A 17819-nucleotide genomic window follows, 5' to 3' on the forward strand; every position below is an offset into this window, starting at 1 on the left:
TGGACTAAGCAAAACCTGACCACTTGTGCTCGTTTGGGCGGACATCTCTCTCGCCCCAGAGCGAGTTCAGGGCAGGCTGGATCCCAGAATGTTTCCGTCATGTTGAGGCCGGCTGTTCTGCAGGCCTGGAGTTCTGTGAGGGCTGCACACCTGCTGGTTTGTAGGCCTTTGACACGGGAGGAGGTTTGTGTGCAGAGGGGAGAAGGGATGGATTTAACAGGCAGGGTGATAAAGTTGGCTGTCCCTCCCTCTTTCTAATTCGGGCAATTCGGCTGCCCATCTTGGTGCCGAGTGGAGTCTGCTCAATATCATTTGGGCCTGACGGATGGCCCGGGACTTGCCAATTCACTCTTGCGTGGACAGCTGCTTTATGAAGGGGGTGGCGGGCCCTGCCAGCCGGGGGGGGGGGGGGGGGGCTTGGATGGGGCCTTTCATCACTGGGCTTGGGAAGTGTCTCCATTCACAGCCGGGGGTGAGTGGCTGAGGTGGAAGGAGGAATCAATCTCGGAGGTGCTGATGCCTATCGCTCTGTTTACGTTTCGGCCTTCCTCCGTCTTGCCTGCTTTTGCTCCTGCCTGCCAGCTGGTCCTGTGATGCTTTACAAATGTGCAAAACAGCTTTTGAGTTTGGGGCTTGGCTGTCACAGCCAGTAGGGTTGCCAGCCTCCAGATGGGGCCTGGAGGCCTCCCACTGTTCTAAATAATCTCCAACAGCAGAGATCCCTTGGAGAAACTGGCTGCTTTTTTGGGGGTGGATTCCATGGCATAGTACCTTGCTGTGATCCCACCCCTCTCCTGATTCTGGCCTTCCCAGGCTCCACCCATCAGATCCCCAGGTATTTGCCCACCAAGAGTGGCATGCAGCCCCCTGGCCAGACACCCAGAAAGGCTGGGCCAGACAGGCTGGAAAGCTCCTCCTCAGCCTGCCCGAGGTTTCTCCTCCTCTGGTCACTATAAGGAAGGCTGCCAAAGCAAGCAGGGGGCTGAGCTGGATCTGAACTCAAGACTTCTTTCCATAGCTTTGGGCTAAGAATCCTCCCTGGCTTTTGGGGTGCTGCTTCTAGGAGAGGAGTGAGCAGCATCAGCAGCCTCTTCCTTCTGCCAACCATCCCTTTCTGCTCTGAGATTTTGCCCCCCAATAGAGCAGGGAGGGATTGCGGTTGGGAGAATCTGGCTCATCCCCTCCAGGGCTTGCTCTGAGGCTTCACCCCCCCCCCCACACACACACCCTTGCAGCCTCTGCCCTTTCAGGCATGCTGGGGAGAACACCTGAGGAAAAGGACTGCCCAGGCCAACACCAGCCAAGGCCAAAACGTGTTAAATGCCCCACTGGCATCCCATCCCTGCCCAGCCTCTGATTCTCTCACTTTGGTTTGTCTTCCCTCAGAAAGCTGCACAGTGGGATGAAGACATACGGGTGCGAATTATGCGGGAAGCGATTCCTGGACAGCCTGCGCCTCCGGATGCACTTACTGGCTCATTCAGGTAGGTCTGGAAGGTCCCGGGGTGTGCGTGTGCGTGTGTGTGTGTGTGCGTGTGTGTCTTCTGGCCTCCACCCTCCCCGCTTTAAGGCTGCTATAAGTTGGCCAGAATTCCACTGAAGCCCTGGCCAAGGAGCTGGCCATAGGGGACCCCCTGTGCACCCCAGAAGATGGGGCAGGATCCTGGCCAGCCAGGCCTTTCCACGGGGGACTCCTAACAAAAGGAGCCCATTTAAAGATTTTGTCAGTTTGCATAGATCCATCTTCTTCCAGTCACCCAAATGTAGGCAGTCTAGGGCAGAGAATGGTGCTTGGTTTTTGCTGAAGTGCTTTTAATTGTGTCTGTGATGTGCTGCAATAATTATGACAACCCTGCGAAGTAGGCCAGTATGTTCATTCCCATATTGCAAGTCAGGGTGAAGCCTGCAAGAGAGAAGCACAGGAGATTCCAGGCTGAGGCAGGCATTGAGCCAGAACTGTCCTCTAAGCTGTTGGGCTGTGCTGACTGTCATGCCGGAGAAGAAGAGCCAGAAAGGACCGTGGAATGGTCACTGGGACGGGAGGAGAAGGGGTCATTCCGGATACAGGTGGTCCATCTTCTGCTGCTCTCTCTTACCCTGCTGTGAGAAGTCTCTGGGAACAGTTCCCATGCCATCAGACGCTCCTCACTGTCATAAGGACTAGAAACTTTTAAATGCCCTTGTGTTTTAGCTGTTGTGGTTTCTCCAGGCTGTGTGGCTGTGGTCCGGCAGTTTTAGTTACTGGTGTAGCTGGCGTCTTCAGAAGTAGGACGGGGCAAGATGGGAACCTCTCCGGGTCAAAGTGTGCAGTGTGTGAACGGTCGCTGGGCATTTTATTCCCTTCTGGGAAGGGGTGTGTGTGTGTGTGTGTGAGGCATCACATTCCTGTCTTCTCTGGGCGTCTCCCAGGGGATGGGCTGGAAGCAAGAGGCCCTTTTCATGTGTCTAGGTGGAGTTCATTAGCAACTCTATTAGGAAATCCCAGCGTCTAGGCCTCAGCCACGCAGCCCAGAAATTCCACGACAGACAGCTTTCGGCAGTTCACCAGACTTGTGTGCTCAAAGTGCAAAACCTCAAGACACACCTCAGGGCAGGCCTTGCTGGGCAGATTCGTGAAATCCGGTGTCACCTGCCCTTTCACCTTCTTGTCTGCCAGGTATCAGCTTAGCTGGTGGGCCTCATTCTAGGTGGCCAAGTGGTTTCCTCCCATTTCTGTGTTTTTGGCTCCCAAACTGTGCAGGCATCTCTCCCCAACCTGTGTGTCTTTTCCACCTTTGAGGAGCCACTAAAGTTTCATTAGCAAAACTGTTGCAGAATTCGTAGCGCTCGCTACCTTTAATGAATCTCACTATTGGGTCCAAATTATGCAGGGCCCTTTAATTAAATAGACATAGAGGGGGTGGGAATGCAAAGCCGGCGAGGGGGCTTGGTACGCCTCTGCAAGTTAATTCCACCTCTAGCCGTTTCTTGCACGTGCCCCTCCATGCACAATTAGTTTTGGGTCTGGGGGCTTCTCCCTCCTCTTCTCTCGTGGCAGAGCCGGTAGCTGCTGGGTTTCTACAGAGCTTGCTGTCAGGCACACAGAAGTAAGGACTGCCTGGCTGGACTGGGCCGGAGCTCCATTTAACCCAGAATCCTGTTTTGCACAGGGCATGGAGGGCAACATTTGCCTGCTGGCCCTGAAGAGACCCCTCCTCCACAAAGGGGTCCAGTCTCCTCTTGAAGACATACTGGGGGCTGTCACTCTGTCCAGTGGCAGGGAGTACCACAAGTTAATTGCGCACCTTTTGCTCTTGCTAATATTTCACTGGGAAGAAGGGCAGGGAATGTTCAGCCTGGAGAAAAGGAGGTTGAGAGGGGACATGATAGCCCTCTTTAAGTATTTGAAAGGTTGTCACTTGGAGGAGGGCAGGAGGCTGTTTCTGTTGGCTGCAGAGGAGAGGACACTCAGTAATGGGTTTAAACTTCAAGTAGAACGATATAGGCTAGATATCAGGAAAAGAATTTTCACATTCAGAGTAGTTCAGCTGTGGAATAGGCTGCCTAAGGAGGTGGTGAGCGCCCCCTCACTGGAAGTCTTCAAGCAAAGGTTGGATACACACTTTTCTTGGATGCTTTAGGATGCTTTGGGCTGATCCTGCTTTGAGCAGGGGAGAGTGAAGAAGATGATCTGGGGCCAAGGGACCAAGCCCTATGAAGATAGGTTGAGGGACTTGGGAATGTTCAGCCTGGAGAAAAGGAGGTTGAGAGGGGACATGATAGCCCTCTTTAAGTATTTGAAAGGTTGTCACTTGGAGGAGGGCAGGAGGCTGTTTCTGTTGGCTGCAGAGGAGAGGACACGCAGTAATGGGTTTAAACTTCAAGTACAACGATATAGGCTAGATATCAGGAAAAAGTTTTTCACAGTCAGAGTAGTTCAGCAGTGGAATAGGCTGCCTAAGGAGGTGGTGAGCTCCCCCTCACTGGCAGTCTTCAAGCAAAGGTTGGATACACACTTTTCTTGGATGCTTTGGGCTGATCCTGCGTAGAGCAGGGGGTTGGACTAGATGGCCTGTGCGACCCCTTCCAACTCTAGGATTCTATGATTCTATGAGACCCCGGGAGACCCCACTTTGAGTCCCAGTCTGCCATGGGAGCTAGCGGGGAGGCCTTGGGCCGGCCAGGCACTCTCCCCCTCTCCCTACCTCACAGGGTGGTTGTGAGGATAAAACAGAGGAGAGGAGAAGGTGTCTGCTGCTTTGGGACCCCATGGAAGAGAAAGGCAGAGGCTAAATAAAGAGATAGATAAGTAAGTAGCTTTGGGGGGTGTGATGGATGTCCACGTAGAAGCTGGGAAGGACTGTGATGCCTCCAGAAGGGCAGCCCAGCACAGGATGGTTCTCCCTTTGTGAATTATAAAGAGAGAAGGAGGAGGAGGTTCTTCTATGCCACTTTTCTCTCTGGGAAGGAGTCTCAAAGCGGCTTCCAATCACCTTCCCTTCCTCTCCCCACAACAGAGGGGAGGGGAGTCTGAGCGAGCCCTGAGAGAGACAGCTCTGTGAGAACAGCACTATCAGCACTGTGACAAGCCCAAGGTCACCCAGCTGGTGCATGTGGAGGGGTGGGGAATGAAACCCGGCTCACCAGAATAGAAGCCACAACACCACACTGGCCCCAAGATGGCCTTCCTAGCCGGTTTTCCAGTTCAGCGTGGCAGAGTGATTAGAACGTTGGACTGAGTTCAAATCCCCACATTCTGCCCCGAAGGCTAGCTGGGCGACCCTGGGCCAGTCAGACCCTCTCCACCTAACCTGCCTCTTGGGGTTGTTGTGAGGATAACGCAGAGGAGAGGAGAGGAGAGGAGAGGAGAGCCATGCCAGCTGCCTTGGGTCCTAATGGGAGGGGGAAGAGGGTGGCAGTGGCGTGTTTCTCGTGGGTGGGGAGACGGCGTCTCCTCCTTGCCTCTGGCACAAGGAATCACGGCCCGGCTGGACCCCGTGTCCCCGTCCCCAAAGACACGCTCAGCCGTGCTGTTCTTTTCTGCCTCTCCGGCGGCCGCCCGGCACCAGGCCGCATGTCGAGCCCTCTCTGCCTCTCAGCTGTGTTTTCCCTCCCCCCCCCCGCTCTGGCGCACGCTGGCGGTGTTTGTTGTAGTCGCCCTGGCCCAGCGCCAAGGCCTGGCTGGCTGCCCGCCTGCTTTGCGGGTACAGTATGTACAGTGAGCGCTGAGCCAAGTTTGTCATCATGAAAGATTCCCCCCCCTCTTCCTGCTCGGGTGGGAGGGAGGCGAGGCTGTGATGCTCAAAAACAGCCGAGTGAAATTCCAGCGCTCTTGTTGACCGGCTCTCCTGCCCCCTCCGCCTAGCCCTCCTGCCTGGCCAGGACAAGGGCCTCCACACCAGGATCCCGTATATGGCTTGGGGGTTCAGGGTTTGGGGTGCCAGCCTCCAAATGAGGCCAGGAGATCTAGCAGAATTATAATGGTCCTCTGGACTAGGCATGCCAATCTCCAGGTGGAGCCTGGCGATCCGCAGGTATGATAGGTCTTCTCTTCTCCGTTCCCCAGGAGCAAAAGGATGCTGGGGCACTTTACTCCACAGACTCTGTGGCATTGTACCCTGCTGAGTGCCCTCCATGGCTGCCAGTCTCCTGGTGGGCCCAAAGCTCCCCCAGACTTGCTGCTGGCCCTCCAGACTGTAGGGGTCAGTTCCCTTGGAGAAAACAGCCTTTGTGGAGGGTGGACTGGATGATCTTCTAGCCAGCAGAGGCCCTTCCCCTCCAAGCATCCCTTCCTCCCCAGGGGATTTCTTGAGCCAGAGCAGGGGTACAGATAGATTCACAGCTTGCGGAATTCGATTTCGTCTGCGTTGGAGTATCGCTCCACCCCCTGACTCTCCCTCGCCCCACTTTTTCCTCCCGCGTCCGGGTATTTCTGGGGGTTGCTGGAAAACTTAATGGATGGTTTGGATGCCCATTAAGTGATCAGGTGTTTGCAAGCGATACCGGACATATTGTTCCATTGATGGCAGGATCGATCCAGGCCATGCGTTTCCTCACCCCCTGCTGAGGTCATTGCACCGTCCAAAAACAACAGCCAGAAGGGCGTGTGCAGGGAGGGCACCTGGGGTGAGAGTTGAATCGATGCTTGGCTTTGTGCCCTTTGAGGGCAGAAGTTTCTGTTCAGCCCGGCCAGGAGCAGAGAAAGAAGAGCCAGGCTTTGGGCTGGGTTGTGGGTGCCCCAGAGGAGAGCCAGCTGGGTCAAGTGGGTAAGAGCAGCGGCTTCTAATCTAGAGAGCTGGGTTCAATTCCCCCCTCCTCTGCATGCAGCCAGCCTGGGGTGTCCTTGGGCCAGTCACTGTCCTGTTAGAGCTGTTCTCACCATGCAGCCCCGTCTATCCTGCCTCACCAAGGGCACAGTGGCACAGTGGCCAAGGGCACAGTGGCCAAGACCTTCTGCAGATGTTGCCTTCTGGCCCTGGGAGGTTCAGGAGGTGACTGCCTCTGAACATGGAGGTTTCCTTTAGCCTCCAGGAATCTGCCTAAAGGGTCCCAGGGAGGAGTCTTTTACAACAGCAGCTGCTTGGTCCTTTTTCCGTGGAGAAGCCAAGGACTGGACCAGAACCTTTCTGCATCACATGACCAGGAGCCACTGTTTCCCTGGCCCCGGGGCCCCTCCAGTCTGGCTCTGGGCCACGCAGAGGCTTCCCCAGGATATTTCAGCTTCACCTGCAGCAGGGCCCTCTTGGTGTTGGCTCCTGAGCTTTGCTGGTGCTCTGGATCAGTAGCATCGAGCACATGCTGCTGCCGCCTGCAGAAGGAAGCCTGCTGCCCTTGATCTCCTGACACTCTGTGGAGTGCCACTTCTGTGTGTGTGTGTGTGGGGGGGGGTTCCAGCATTTGGGGGCAGTCCGGCAATGACCCCATGATTCTTGTTGCTTACAACAGCTTCACCTGAATGCAGTGGTGCCTCTGAGGCAGGGGTTTGCTGAGTTGGTCCTTTCAAGGCATGCACGGTGCATTTCTCAGAGAGACAGCTTGGTGTAGTGGTTAAGAGCAGCAGCCTCTAATCTGGAGAACTGGGTTTGATTCCTCACTCACCCTCCTCATGCAGCCAGTCAGAGTTTTCTTAGGGTTCTTTCAGCCTCCGCTCCCTCACAAGGGGTCTGTTGTGGGGAGAGGAAGGGAAGGCAATTGGAAGCCGCTTTGAGACTCCTTCAGGTAGTGGAATGCAGGGTACAAAAACTTCTTCTTCTTCTTCTTCTTCTTCTTCTTCTTCTTCTTCTTCTTCTTCTTCTTCTTCTTCTTCTTCTCCTCCTCCTTCTCCTTCTCCTTCTCCTTCTCCTTCTCCTTCTCCTTCTCCTTCTTCTTCCTCCTCCTCCATTTTCCAGCCTGTGGGGCAAGCTGTAGCAACACATGCTGAGACAAGGTTATGAAATGTGTTTCCAGAGGAGGAGCAAGTGGAGAAATTCCTTGGAACGGGGCCTCTTGCCAATAAAAGTGTTGCCTTTACATCTGAAGTCTGTGTGGGTGTTTTCTCATGACGGTGTTCAAGGAGGCTCTTTCATCTGTGCCTGGAATCCTTATGCCTCTCTGGAGAAGGGCACACCCACCCCTGTTGGTTAACCTGGATGTATGGCAGGTGAGGCAGGGTGCCCTGGGAAGGTGGTGTTCCCACAGAGAGCCCTCTGGAGCCAGATGAGGCCTTGCTGTTTGGACCACTAGCCCAGATGTGCAGCTCCACAAACCGCAGCCAGATTCTGGCGAGAGGAAGCCAGCTGTTGAGTGGCACAAATGCCCCTTGCTGCTCTTGAGGACAAGGGTGCCAGTTGGCCAGAATGGAGAGGTTTGGTTGGTTTGCTTTGAACAAGAGGTGCCACGAGAGACAGGCTGCAGCAGAATGGCAGAACCACATTGGCAATATTGTGGGATGCTCATGCTGTGGTTGTCACCCCCCAGCGGGTGTGGGGTCTCACCCCCCAGTGGGTGTGGGGGAGGAACCAGGGGCACAGTTCACTGCTTGTCCCCCAACACGAGGGGCCGGACATAATACACTCCTGAAAGCATTTCCATGGCCATTTTATCCCACGTAACTGGAGAAGCCAGTTTTATTCCACGTAACTCTAGCACCGAGCCACAGCCACTGTCTCCCCTGTGCAGAGTAACCTTGGCCCAAAGGATTGGTCCCCGCCCCACAGGGAAGCATCCAGCCCTGGCATTTCTCCCCCTCTGTGGCAGAATCTGGAGTCTGCCTCCTTCCTCCTGGCTTGGAGTCCAAGTGTGCCTTGGAAATGTTGGGCTCCTTCCCTTCGTCCCTTTTGACCTCCTAAGGCTGCCATAACCTGGAAGGAGGGGGTCTGCTTCCACCCCCCCCTTCCCCCTGTTTCTTTCAGAAGGAGGAGAAGAAGAAGAAGAAGAAGAAGAGTTGGTTCTTATATGCCGCTTTTCCCTACCCGAAGGAGGCTCAAAGGGGCTTACAGTCACCTTCCCTTTCCTCTCCCCACTACAGACACCCTGTGGGGTGGGTGAGGCTGAGAGACCCCTGATATTCCTGCTCGGTCAGAACAGCTCTCTCAGTGCCCTAGCGAGCCCAAGGTCACCCAGCTGGCTGCATGTGGGGGAGTGCAGAATCGAACCTGGCATGCCAGATTAGAAGTCCGCACTCGTAACCACTACTCCGACTGTTGTGTGACCAGAATAGAGAAGCACCCGCTTCAGACAGCCGGCACCCAGGGGCCTGGCTGGCCCTGGCAAGGGCAGCAGGGCAGGGGGACAAGCAGCCACCATGGGCTTCAGCCAACAAAAGGAGGACTTAGCTGGCTTGTTTGGATGCAGGACCCTTCCCCAAATCATTGTAGGGGCTGCCTTCTTCTGGGACAGCAGCAGGCATCGGCTTTTTTTCTGCTGAAGAGCAAACAAAAATATGCTTCTGAGGTGGGGAGCATTCATGCAGAGGGAACAGCCCCCTTCCTTGCCCCTCATCTCACCCCAGGAGAATCCAGCTGCTTCCCTCCTCAGCCCCGACTGTGCACGGGATAGAGCCCTCTTGCCCTCCCAATGCTGTGACAGATTTCTCCCCTCTCCTCAGTCAGGGTGGCTGTCAAGCTGCCCTGGATGTCAACATTCTGTATCCCCCCCCCAATCCACCTGGAGCAGTAGGAATGTCTATGAATATTCCGTGTCTTCTCCTGAGCTCCCTTTAAAATGTGCCATCTTTTGCTGTTGTTTTACCTTCTGTGTGCTCCTCCCTCTCCTCTTGTCCCCCCAATCTATTCTGAGTCAATCCGAAATTCCTTCACCAGCCCTAGATGACCCCTCCCCTTGAAATCGTTCCTTCTCCCTTGAAGCCGGCCGGCCGTGGCATCTCTTTAGAGCGCTTTAGAGGAAGGGGAAGTGCTCCTGTTCTCTTGGCTGTTCTCCCTCCCCGCCTGCCCTCCCCTTCTCGCCGCCTCGAATTTTGGCCGCTGTCCCGAATTTATTCCCAGCGTGATGTCATCGGTTTGCCGGTAGGTCTGGATGTTCTGCCAGCATTCCAGAGAGTTTATGCTCACTCGCAGATGTGCGTCCAGGAACAAACTGTACCCAGAGCAGAAATTAATGCGGCTTGAGCGCCGTCCAACCCTCATACACAGGAGAGAAGAGGGAAAGAAAACACAAACTGTTTAATACTGTTTATAAATTATACACTTGCTGATGAAAAATACATTTCTTTCTTCCCCCTCCCACCCCCCTTCCTTCTTTCCCTCCTGCCTAGAGAGTGTAAGCTGACTGGAATCATGTGCGGTTTTTTGTCTTTTTTGCTCCTGTTCTGGCACAGATCTGGGCTCCTGTTGTTGTCACTCAGCCAGCGTGATTCTTGCTCCCCCCCCCCATCGCACCCTTTACCTGATGAAATATATATTTTAGTTTTCAGTGCTCCTGTCTGCTGTTAATTGTTCTTTTTAAAGCTCCCTTTTCCTTTTTTTGATGCTTTCCGCCCTCCGTGGCGTCCTGAAGACGAAGGGCAAAGGCGAAGCCAAGGAAACAAACAAATGGCAGACCCATCTGTCCGGTGCCCACCGCTGATGTCAGACCCCCCCCCCCCACACACACACACTAGGGTCAGGCTTATACTTTGTAGCCCTTCATTCATGAAATACACACACACACACAATGGCCTTGATCCATCAAGGTCAGGGTGGTCTACTCAGACTGACAGCAGCTCTCCAGGGTCTCAGGCCGAGGTCTTCCCCATCACCTACCACCTGGCCCTTTTAACTAGAGATGCTGGGATTGAACCTGGGACCTTCTGCATGCCAAGCAGAGGCTCTGCCACTGAGCCACAGTCCTTCAAAGAACTGTTTTTTTGCACCCTGCTTTTTACTACGATCGCTTTCCTTTCCTCTCCCTGCAACAAACCCCCTCTGAGTTAGGGCAGGCTGAGAGTGCTCACAGAGAACTGTGACAAAGTCCTCAGAGTTCAGGTCACTGTAAAGCATCCCTCCCCCAATCTGGGGTATGCACCAGCCCTGTCTTGTGGGAGGGGGGGGGAAGAGATGAGTATTCAGACACGTCTGAAGCTGCCAGCTGTAGCTCAGGAGGCTGATATCTCCCAAACCTCAGCCCGACCCCCCCTGTGTCCTCTTGATTTACGCCGTCCAAACTGCTCTCTCCATTTCTGCATGGCTTTTGTGGTGCGTTTTTTTCAAAAATGCACCAAAAGATTTTTTTTTAAAAGCCTGCTAATGTTTATCATTTGCCCAACAGGCTCGACAGATTTCTGCTTCCTGTCGTGCATCTCGGCTTTAAAGCCCCCTGGTTGCTAAGGAGCAGCCTCCCCTGTACTGTAATGGGCTGATTGTGTATTCCGCTCGACTCTGGATCTTATTTTTGTATGCAAGGCAAAGTGTTTTGATGGAGGACGATCACAGAAGTGTCTGGAGGCTGTTTGGGGAGGTTTATAGGCCGTACAGTACACTGTGTGCCTGCTGGAACAGAACACAGGCGGTGGGGTTTTTGGATTCGGTTTGTCATTCCCCCCCCCCCCAGCTCAAACTCTGCAATAGAACATCCCGGGCCACAGGGGGGGGGGCAATTATGTAATCACCCTTGATTTCGCTCTGCCCCCCCCACCTCGCTTTTGTGTGTTTGTGTGTTGATGAAGCTGCATTGATAAATGAGCCCCAGACAAATTCTTCCCCTCCCTCCCCCCTTTCTTTTCCCTGCTGCCAACAGACGGTAGGGAATTTGCAAGCGCCCATTTTAGGGTCCTCCATTGTGGGGTCCCTTGGGTCAGAGTGAGCCTCACCCTGTAAGGTTGTCAACTCCAGGCAAGGCAATTCCTGGATATTTAGGAGTGAAGCCTGTGAAGGGCAAGATTTGGGGAGGGGAGAGACCTCAGGGGGGCCACCCTCTCCATTGCTGCTGTTTTCGCCAGGAAAACCAGCCAGACAAGGTGAAGACCATTGTAATTCCAGGAGGCCCCCAGGCATCATCTGGAGGTTGGCAACCCTCCGTGTTGTATTCATGCCCTCCCTGTTTTTGCTTCAAGAGGGCAGTGGTGTGTGAGAGTGTGAGTGAGCGAGCGAGCGAGTGAGAGTGTGAGTGAGCGAGTGAGTGAGAGCGTGAGCGAGTGAGTGAGAGCGTGAGTGAGCGAGGGAGTGAGTGAGTGAGTGAGTGAGAGTGTGAGGGAGTGAGGGAGTGAGTGAGTGAGCACGCACCTTCCTTGGTCTGAAAGGAATCCAGGAGCAGAACCGACGTCTTGGCGTTAGGCTGGGAAAGCTCTCTGTCTGCGCACGGAGAGGGGCCAGGCTGAGAGGCAGCCGCCAGATTTCCCCTGAACCTGATTCAAATCCCCACTCTGCCGTGGAAACTTTCTGGATGACTGCAAGTTGGTCCCCCCGACCTAAAGGGGTTTGCACAGTGGCCATGCCTCTCAGCAGATTTCCCATCTGCAAATGCGTCTCTCCCACTCTTTTTAATGGGGCTTCGCTGGGGGGGGGGGCATCCTCAGCAGCTCATGCCCTGCGCACAGCCGTGACTCGCCATGTGTGGGGGGACTTGGGTGGCAGAGGAGAACATGCCAGTTGGGAGGAGCTCTGGCTTGGCATGCTTGGGATGCAGAAGGCAGGATGCCTCTGCTTGGCATGCAGAAGGTCTCCGGTTCAATCCCCAGCCCTTCCAGTTAAAAGAACCAGGCAGGCAGGGATGAGAAAGACCTCCTCTGAGACCCTGCTGGTGTGATTAATGTGTTGATGAGGTCCTCTTCGCACATCACAGGTCTTACAGGTTTAAAAATGAACCCGGAGAGCCGGAGGACGATCTCATCCCAATTCCAGGGTTGCCAACTTACAGGCAAGACCTGGAGATCTTCCAGAATCCCAGGTGGTCTCCAGGCAACAGAGATGGGTTCCCCTACGGGAAACGACTCCCTGCATGACACAGGAATGAGATCCCTGCCCAGATCCTGCCTTCTCCGTGTCCCTTCCCCAAATCATCAGGGATTTCCCAGCCTGGATCTGGCAACCCCAACAGCTGTTCACACCCCCTATAAAAGTTGGCCTTTTGTCCAGTCTGTATGTTCGTTCGAGGGGGGAGGGCTGTGCATCTTTTGTTTTTTACCTTCTGCACCTTCCATCGCAAGGGGGAAGACCACTCGTCTTGGGGAATGCAAAGATGGAAGGCTCTTGCTTTATAAAATGGCATTTTAATAAGTTATCTCTTCTCCTTTCAGTGAATTGGGCAGAGAGGGGGGAGAAAAAGAGAGAAAGAAAACCAAACCCAGTGGCTTTTTGTGGGCAACAGAAGAAAACAAGGGATGGGGGGGGGGAGCGAACAGGCTAAATTTAAAATTGTAATTGGCTGACTTCCACAAGCTTGCGGGTGTTTTAATGACTCATAATAACTTCATTTAAAACCAGCTGAGCAGAAAATAGATTGGCGAGGAGCCTCAGGCCATTATGGATTTCTGTGGGGTTTTTTCTCTCTTTCTCTCTCTCTCTCTCTTTCTTTTCCTCCTCTTATTTTATTTTTTTGACAAGTGCTGTTTTCGGCAGTCGGGAAAGGCGCTCCGAAAACTTGGCTCTTTGCTCTCTCCTGGGGTTGGTGGTCTGCCCATGAGAGATTGTCTAGAATCCAAGGTTTGGAGTCAAGGTTTATTTTTTTTAAGGCTGATTAAAAATAGATGCCTGGAGGTATTATTTCAGTATTGGTGTGTGTTGGTTCCCTCCCCCCCCCCCCCGACTCCCTTCTTCTTTGGACTTTTTTGATGTGGTGAATGGAACATAAATAAAATTGTTTTTGAAATTGCTGAATTAATTAGGTAGTAAACTGACAGTGGTGCATAAATTTTCCTTCCTCTTTTAAATTTTTTGTGCAAATCTATATTCCTTCCTTCCTCCCCCCCCCCTCTTTTTGCATCGGTTGCGACCCTCCCATCTGGATACCAAAGCCCACTTTTTGTAGCGGGGAAGGGGCTGTGTGGAGCGGGTGACATATCTGAGAATTGCAGCGTCAGAAATATGTGAGTTATGAGCCCGGGCTTGGAACGGAGTGGAGCAGCGGAGAGTCATGGCTGGCGGTAACTCGACAACGGGGCTGCTGCCAAAAACGTGACTGTTCGATTCATGTCTCTCTTAATGTAAACAGGCAAAATATGTTGGAAGGCTGCGGGTGCCTGTGACAGATAGAGAGAGAGCTGAGCCCCTGATCGGCTTCTGTGGTTGAGGCAGGGCATATTTTACGCTAGCAAAATGGCCTGTACATCTCGCTGGGGGGTGAGTGGCAAAAGGAAGGTCGGCCATTGCGCATACCCTGGCCCCAAAATGGGACCCAGCCTCCTGGAGGGCCTCGGTCACATCCCTATCACTGCCAAGGTCCAAATGAGGGCTAGAGAACTCCCAGGATGACATCTCATATCCAACCCAGAGAGGTGATTCTCAACTTTTTTACTGTTAAGAAAACCCTGAAACATCCTTCATTCTTCAGGCACACTTGTGGGGAATATGGCTGGGAAGTATTGCTGTGGACGTGCCCACCCGCAGCCCACCCCCTCCAGGCTCATCACTGGCCATTGGGAGGGCAGGTTGACATTCACATGGAGGCAGTCAAAAGGGGCATAACACAAAGTGTCGGTGACCTTGCGGGAGATGCAGAGGCTGGTTTCTTGTGGCCTGGATGAGAGCCCTGCACAGGCCACAGGCCGTATGCTCAACACCCTGCTTTAGCTGTAGCTTTGCCCTCTGGAGCCGGTGATAACAAATCTCTGCCCCCTCTGGGTATTTGAATAGCACAGTCCTGCTCCCCGTCAGCATTTCCTTCTCTAGGCTAAATGGGCAGCTGTTTCTCATAAGACTTCTCCTAGAGACCTTTCCAGTTTCCAGTTTCTTTACATCTTTCTGAAAGGGTGGGACTAAGTTACAGCTCTTTGGGAGAGCTCTCTCTCATGCGGAGTAGAAGGGAATTTTGTGTGTGCCCATGCACGCATGCGCTGCACCCACTGTGGGATGGGCGCTGGTGGAGGCCAGAATGCTGAAGGCATCCCCGCAACACTCTCTTCTCAACGCTGCATGTCTGAATGCTCTCCACTGGCATGAGCAGCCGCTGCTCTCTCAAGGGGTGCATAGTGAGGAGGCGGGAGTATGCCCCCTCCCCAAAAGCACCTGATCACACTGGTTGTACTAAAACCCCGGAAGAATGAGGCAGTCTTATCCTTTCCTGCTGCCTTCATGGCCAGGAAGGTACCATCTCTTCTGGTCGTTGGGAGAGGATGAGAGGCTGTGGACACCTGCTTGGCTTGCGGAAGTTCCCAGGATCAGTCCCCAGCATCTCTAGTTCAAGACCTGGGAGCAGGTGGTGGGACCCAAGGGAGCCAGTACTGACTTGGATAGACCGCTGGCCTGATTCAGACCTTAACAGGCCCAGGACCTGACTCAGGAGAAGGCAGCACCATTTAGGGCAGCTGTGGCCCAGTAGCTGAGCCTCTCTCTGCTTGGCAGGCAGAAGGTGTGCTGTGTCAGAACCTTGGTCCCTCAAGGTCAGTGTTGCCTGCTCAGACCGGCAGCAGCTCTCCTGGCTGAGGTCTTCACATCACCTGCTTCCTGGTCCTCAGAGATGCTGGGGATTGAACCTGGGACCTTCTGCATGCCTCTCCTGAGCTGAGCCCTTCCCCGCACCCCAGGGAGCCTCAGGCAGCAGTCAGAGCTGTGGGCGAGGGGAGGCTCCCCTGGGGCCTCCCAGGATCTCATCCCATCTTCAGGCAACCTGATCAGCGGCTTGTAGTTGACCTGCGTTGGCTGCGTCATCAGTTGGCCCCATGAGATGCTCCACAACTTAGGCAACTCGTGATAGCTAAATGGCAGGAGTTTGTCCCAGGACTTTTTTAGGATGCTTAGGGCTGATCCTGCGTTGAGCAGGGGGTTGGACTAGATGGCCTGTGTGGCCCCTTCCAACTCTAGGATTCTGTGATTCTCAAACGTGCAAAAGTCAGCTGGAGCAAGGAATATTTATTGTCGCAGAGATATCCTGGCAAGACCGGGGTGACACGGCCTTGTTGTTGTGTGTGGGACGTGACAGGCTTTGGATTGCCGAATGTCTCACTTGAGGTTTCGCCACATTTTATCCTTGGCATTAATCCCTCACTGCCAAGACACCTGCTAGTCGCTGGAGCTGCAGCCGATCAAACGCTTACAAAGTTTCTTCCACTTCTGTCAGCGTCAACAACCTCCTGGCTGCCTCCTGTCCCTTCCTCCCCCTCCCGTCTAATGTCCCGGGTCTCTTTCTCTCCACTCGCCCGCTGTTCTCCTCCTCCCAACAGTTTGCTGCCCTTAGGGACCTGAAAAAGGAGTCCCAGAAAAGGGTGGCTTATGGAATGTAAAAGTTAGTTGCTTGGGATAGTTAACGAGCCGCCCTTTATCCGGGGAAGGCCAATTTATGGAAGTCAGGGGGCCCCTCCAACCAAACGGGCTCTTCCAGGGTTTGGACAGATGTCCTCTTCTTCTTCTTCTTCTTCTTCTTCTTCTTCTTCTTCTTCTTCTTCTTCTTCTTCTTCTTCTTCTTCTTCTTCTTCTTCTTCGTCTTCGTCTTCGTCTTCGTCTTCGTCTTCGTCTTCTTCTTCTCCTTCTCCTTCTTTGTCTTCTTCGTCGTCTTCTTTTTGTTATTATTGTTGTATTGCAGTTTATTTTGTGCCACTCCCCAAAGGCTCGTGGCGGGTTACAAGTGTCAGATAAAACCCCCCAAAATCTCATTAAACCCCCCTGACATAAAACCATAAAATACAACATTAACTCCATACAATAAGAGACGGTGGAAACAGCGTCCCATCCTTAACAGTCCCCAGCCATACCTCCGGGGGGGGGGGCACAGATGGGACTTGCAAGCTGCCACTCCTATAAGGGGGCCATGATCTTCGTTGCCGCCCAACCTCAACCATAGACCTGGTGGAAGATAACAGGGTCTTGAGAACGGCGTCACTGGGGATTGCGCCAGGGAGAGGGAGATGAAGTCGTCTCTGGGCATGACGGGGCTGGGTTTTCGGTGGCCATGGGAAGGTGCTGGGACCCAGGGCCTCTCCTTCAGCCCTGCTTGTCACCCATCCCCCCCCCCCATTACATGACTGGTGGTCAGGGAGCGGCTGCAGTGTTTGGTGGATGGCGCCCACGCGTCCCCCCCAAGGCTTTTGAAGGCAAAGAGGGGTAAATCATTGGTTCTGTTTTCTTTGTATTGCCCATTGCAGGCCTCCTATTATAGTCCAAACCTTTCCCTTCTCCCAGGCAGCAATTCAGATGTCATTTTAGTTGTCAGGTGCACTTTAATAATGTTCAGGTAATAATACAGTAAAAGCCATTCAGCGCTCCGCCTCCTTGCGTGGCCTAAAATGAAGCCGGGGGGGGGGGGTGTTGGGAGGAGGGGAGAAGGCAAAGAGAGATCATTAATGCCAATCAGTAAAGTGTGTGTGTGTGTGTGTGTCTGTGTGTGAGAAAGGTGCTCTTTGGCTTCAGCCAGCACGGAGTAGTGGCTAAGAGCCACGGACCCTGATCCGGAGAACCAGCTTTGATTCCCCACTCCTCCTCCACCTGCAGCCAGCTGAGTGACCTTGGGCCAGTCCCAGTTCTCTCAGAGCTCTCTCAGCCCCACCTCCCTTACAGGGTGTCTGTTGTGAGGAGAGGAAGGGAGATGTCCTTCTAAGCTGCCTTGGGGTTCCTTTGGGGAATGAAAAGTGGTGTATTGAAAATGGGCCTTCCCCTTCTTCCTCTCCTCCTCCTCCTCCTTCATCCCCTCGAAAGTGTCATCTTCACCCCTGTGTAACCAAAAAACCCCACAGAGATGGAAAGAAGAAGGCAGAAAGGGGGAGGGGACCCACCCGGACCTTTACATCCAGCAGCCGGAGCAACAATTAAAGTCTCAGACAGGCCGAAGGCAATTGGACAAGTGTCATTTTTAGCCAGTTAGAACATTTTTACTACTTCCTAGCATCCGAAGTGCTGAAAGGGAGAGCGCCTGGCTCTGTGTCCTCAATAAAGCCATTAAGCCGGCTGGGTCTTGGGGAGGCGGATTCCTGTCTAATGACAGGCAAGCTCTGCCTTTCCCCTCCTTCAGAAGGACACGGCGGCTGGACCTTGAAGGGGCATCGGCTGGCCGGTTGTACCCTGGTGGCTTCGGAGGGGGTTTGGGACCTGCTCGGCTCCGTCCGCGTGGGGCCTGCTTTCTTGTGAGGAGCAGGAGCTGCTGGGCTGGCGGACGGCCACTGATCAATGGCCTCTGCATTTTTCAGCGCGGAAGCCCAGGGGAAGGGGAGACAATCTATTTTTCCTGTTAAGCTGATGCAAAATAGAGCAGGATTTGTGGCTGTCCAGGTGATAACCTTT

General features: G+C 53.7%; 1 protein-coding gene across 2 annotated transcripts in view; it reads left to right on the forward strand.

The window, feature by feature from the left end:
• ZBTB16 (zinc finger and BTB domain containing 16) overlaps positions 1–17819 on the forward strand; it is a 132346-nt gene that overhangs the window by 53448 nt on the left and 61079 nt on the right. For both annotated transcript variants that reach the window (XM_077305569.1, XM_077305570.1), the window contains exon 3: positions 1387–1484. In XM_077305569.1, the coding sequence (XP_077161684.1) occupies positions 1387–1484 (98 nt within the window). The remainder of the gene's footprint in view (positions 1–1386; positions 1485–17819) is intronic.

This window comes from Paroedura picta, chromosome 12 (assembly GCF_049243985.1).
Source record: "Paroedura picta isolate Pp20150507F chromosome 12, Ppicta_v3.0, whole genome shotgun sequence".
NCBI lineage: Eukaryota > Metazoa > Chordata > Lepidosauria > Squamata > Gekkonidae > Paroedura > Paroedura picta.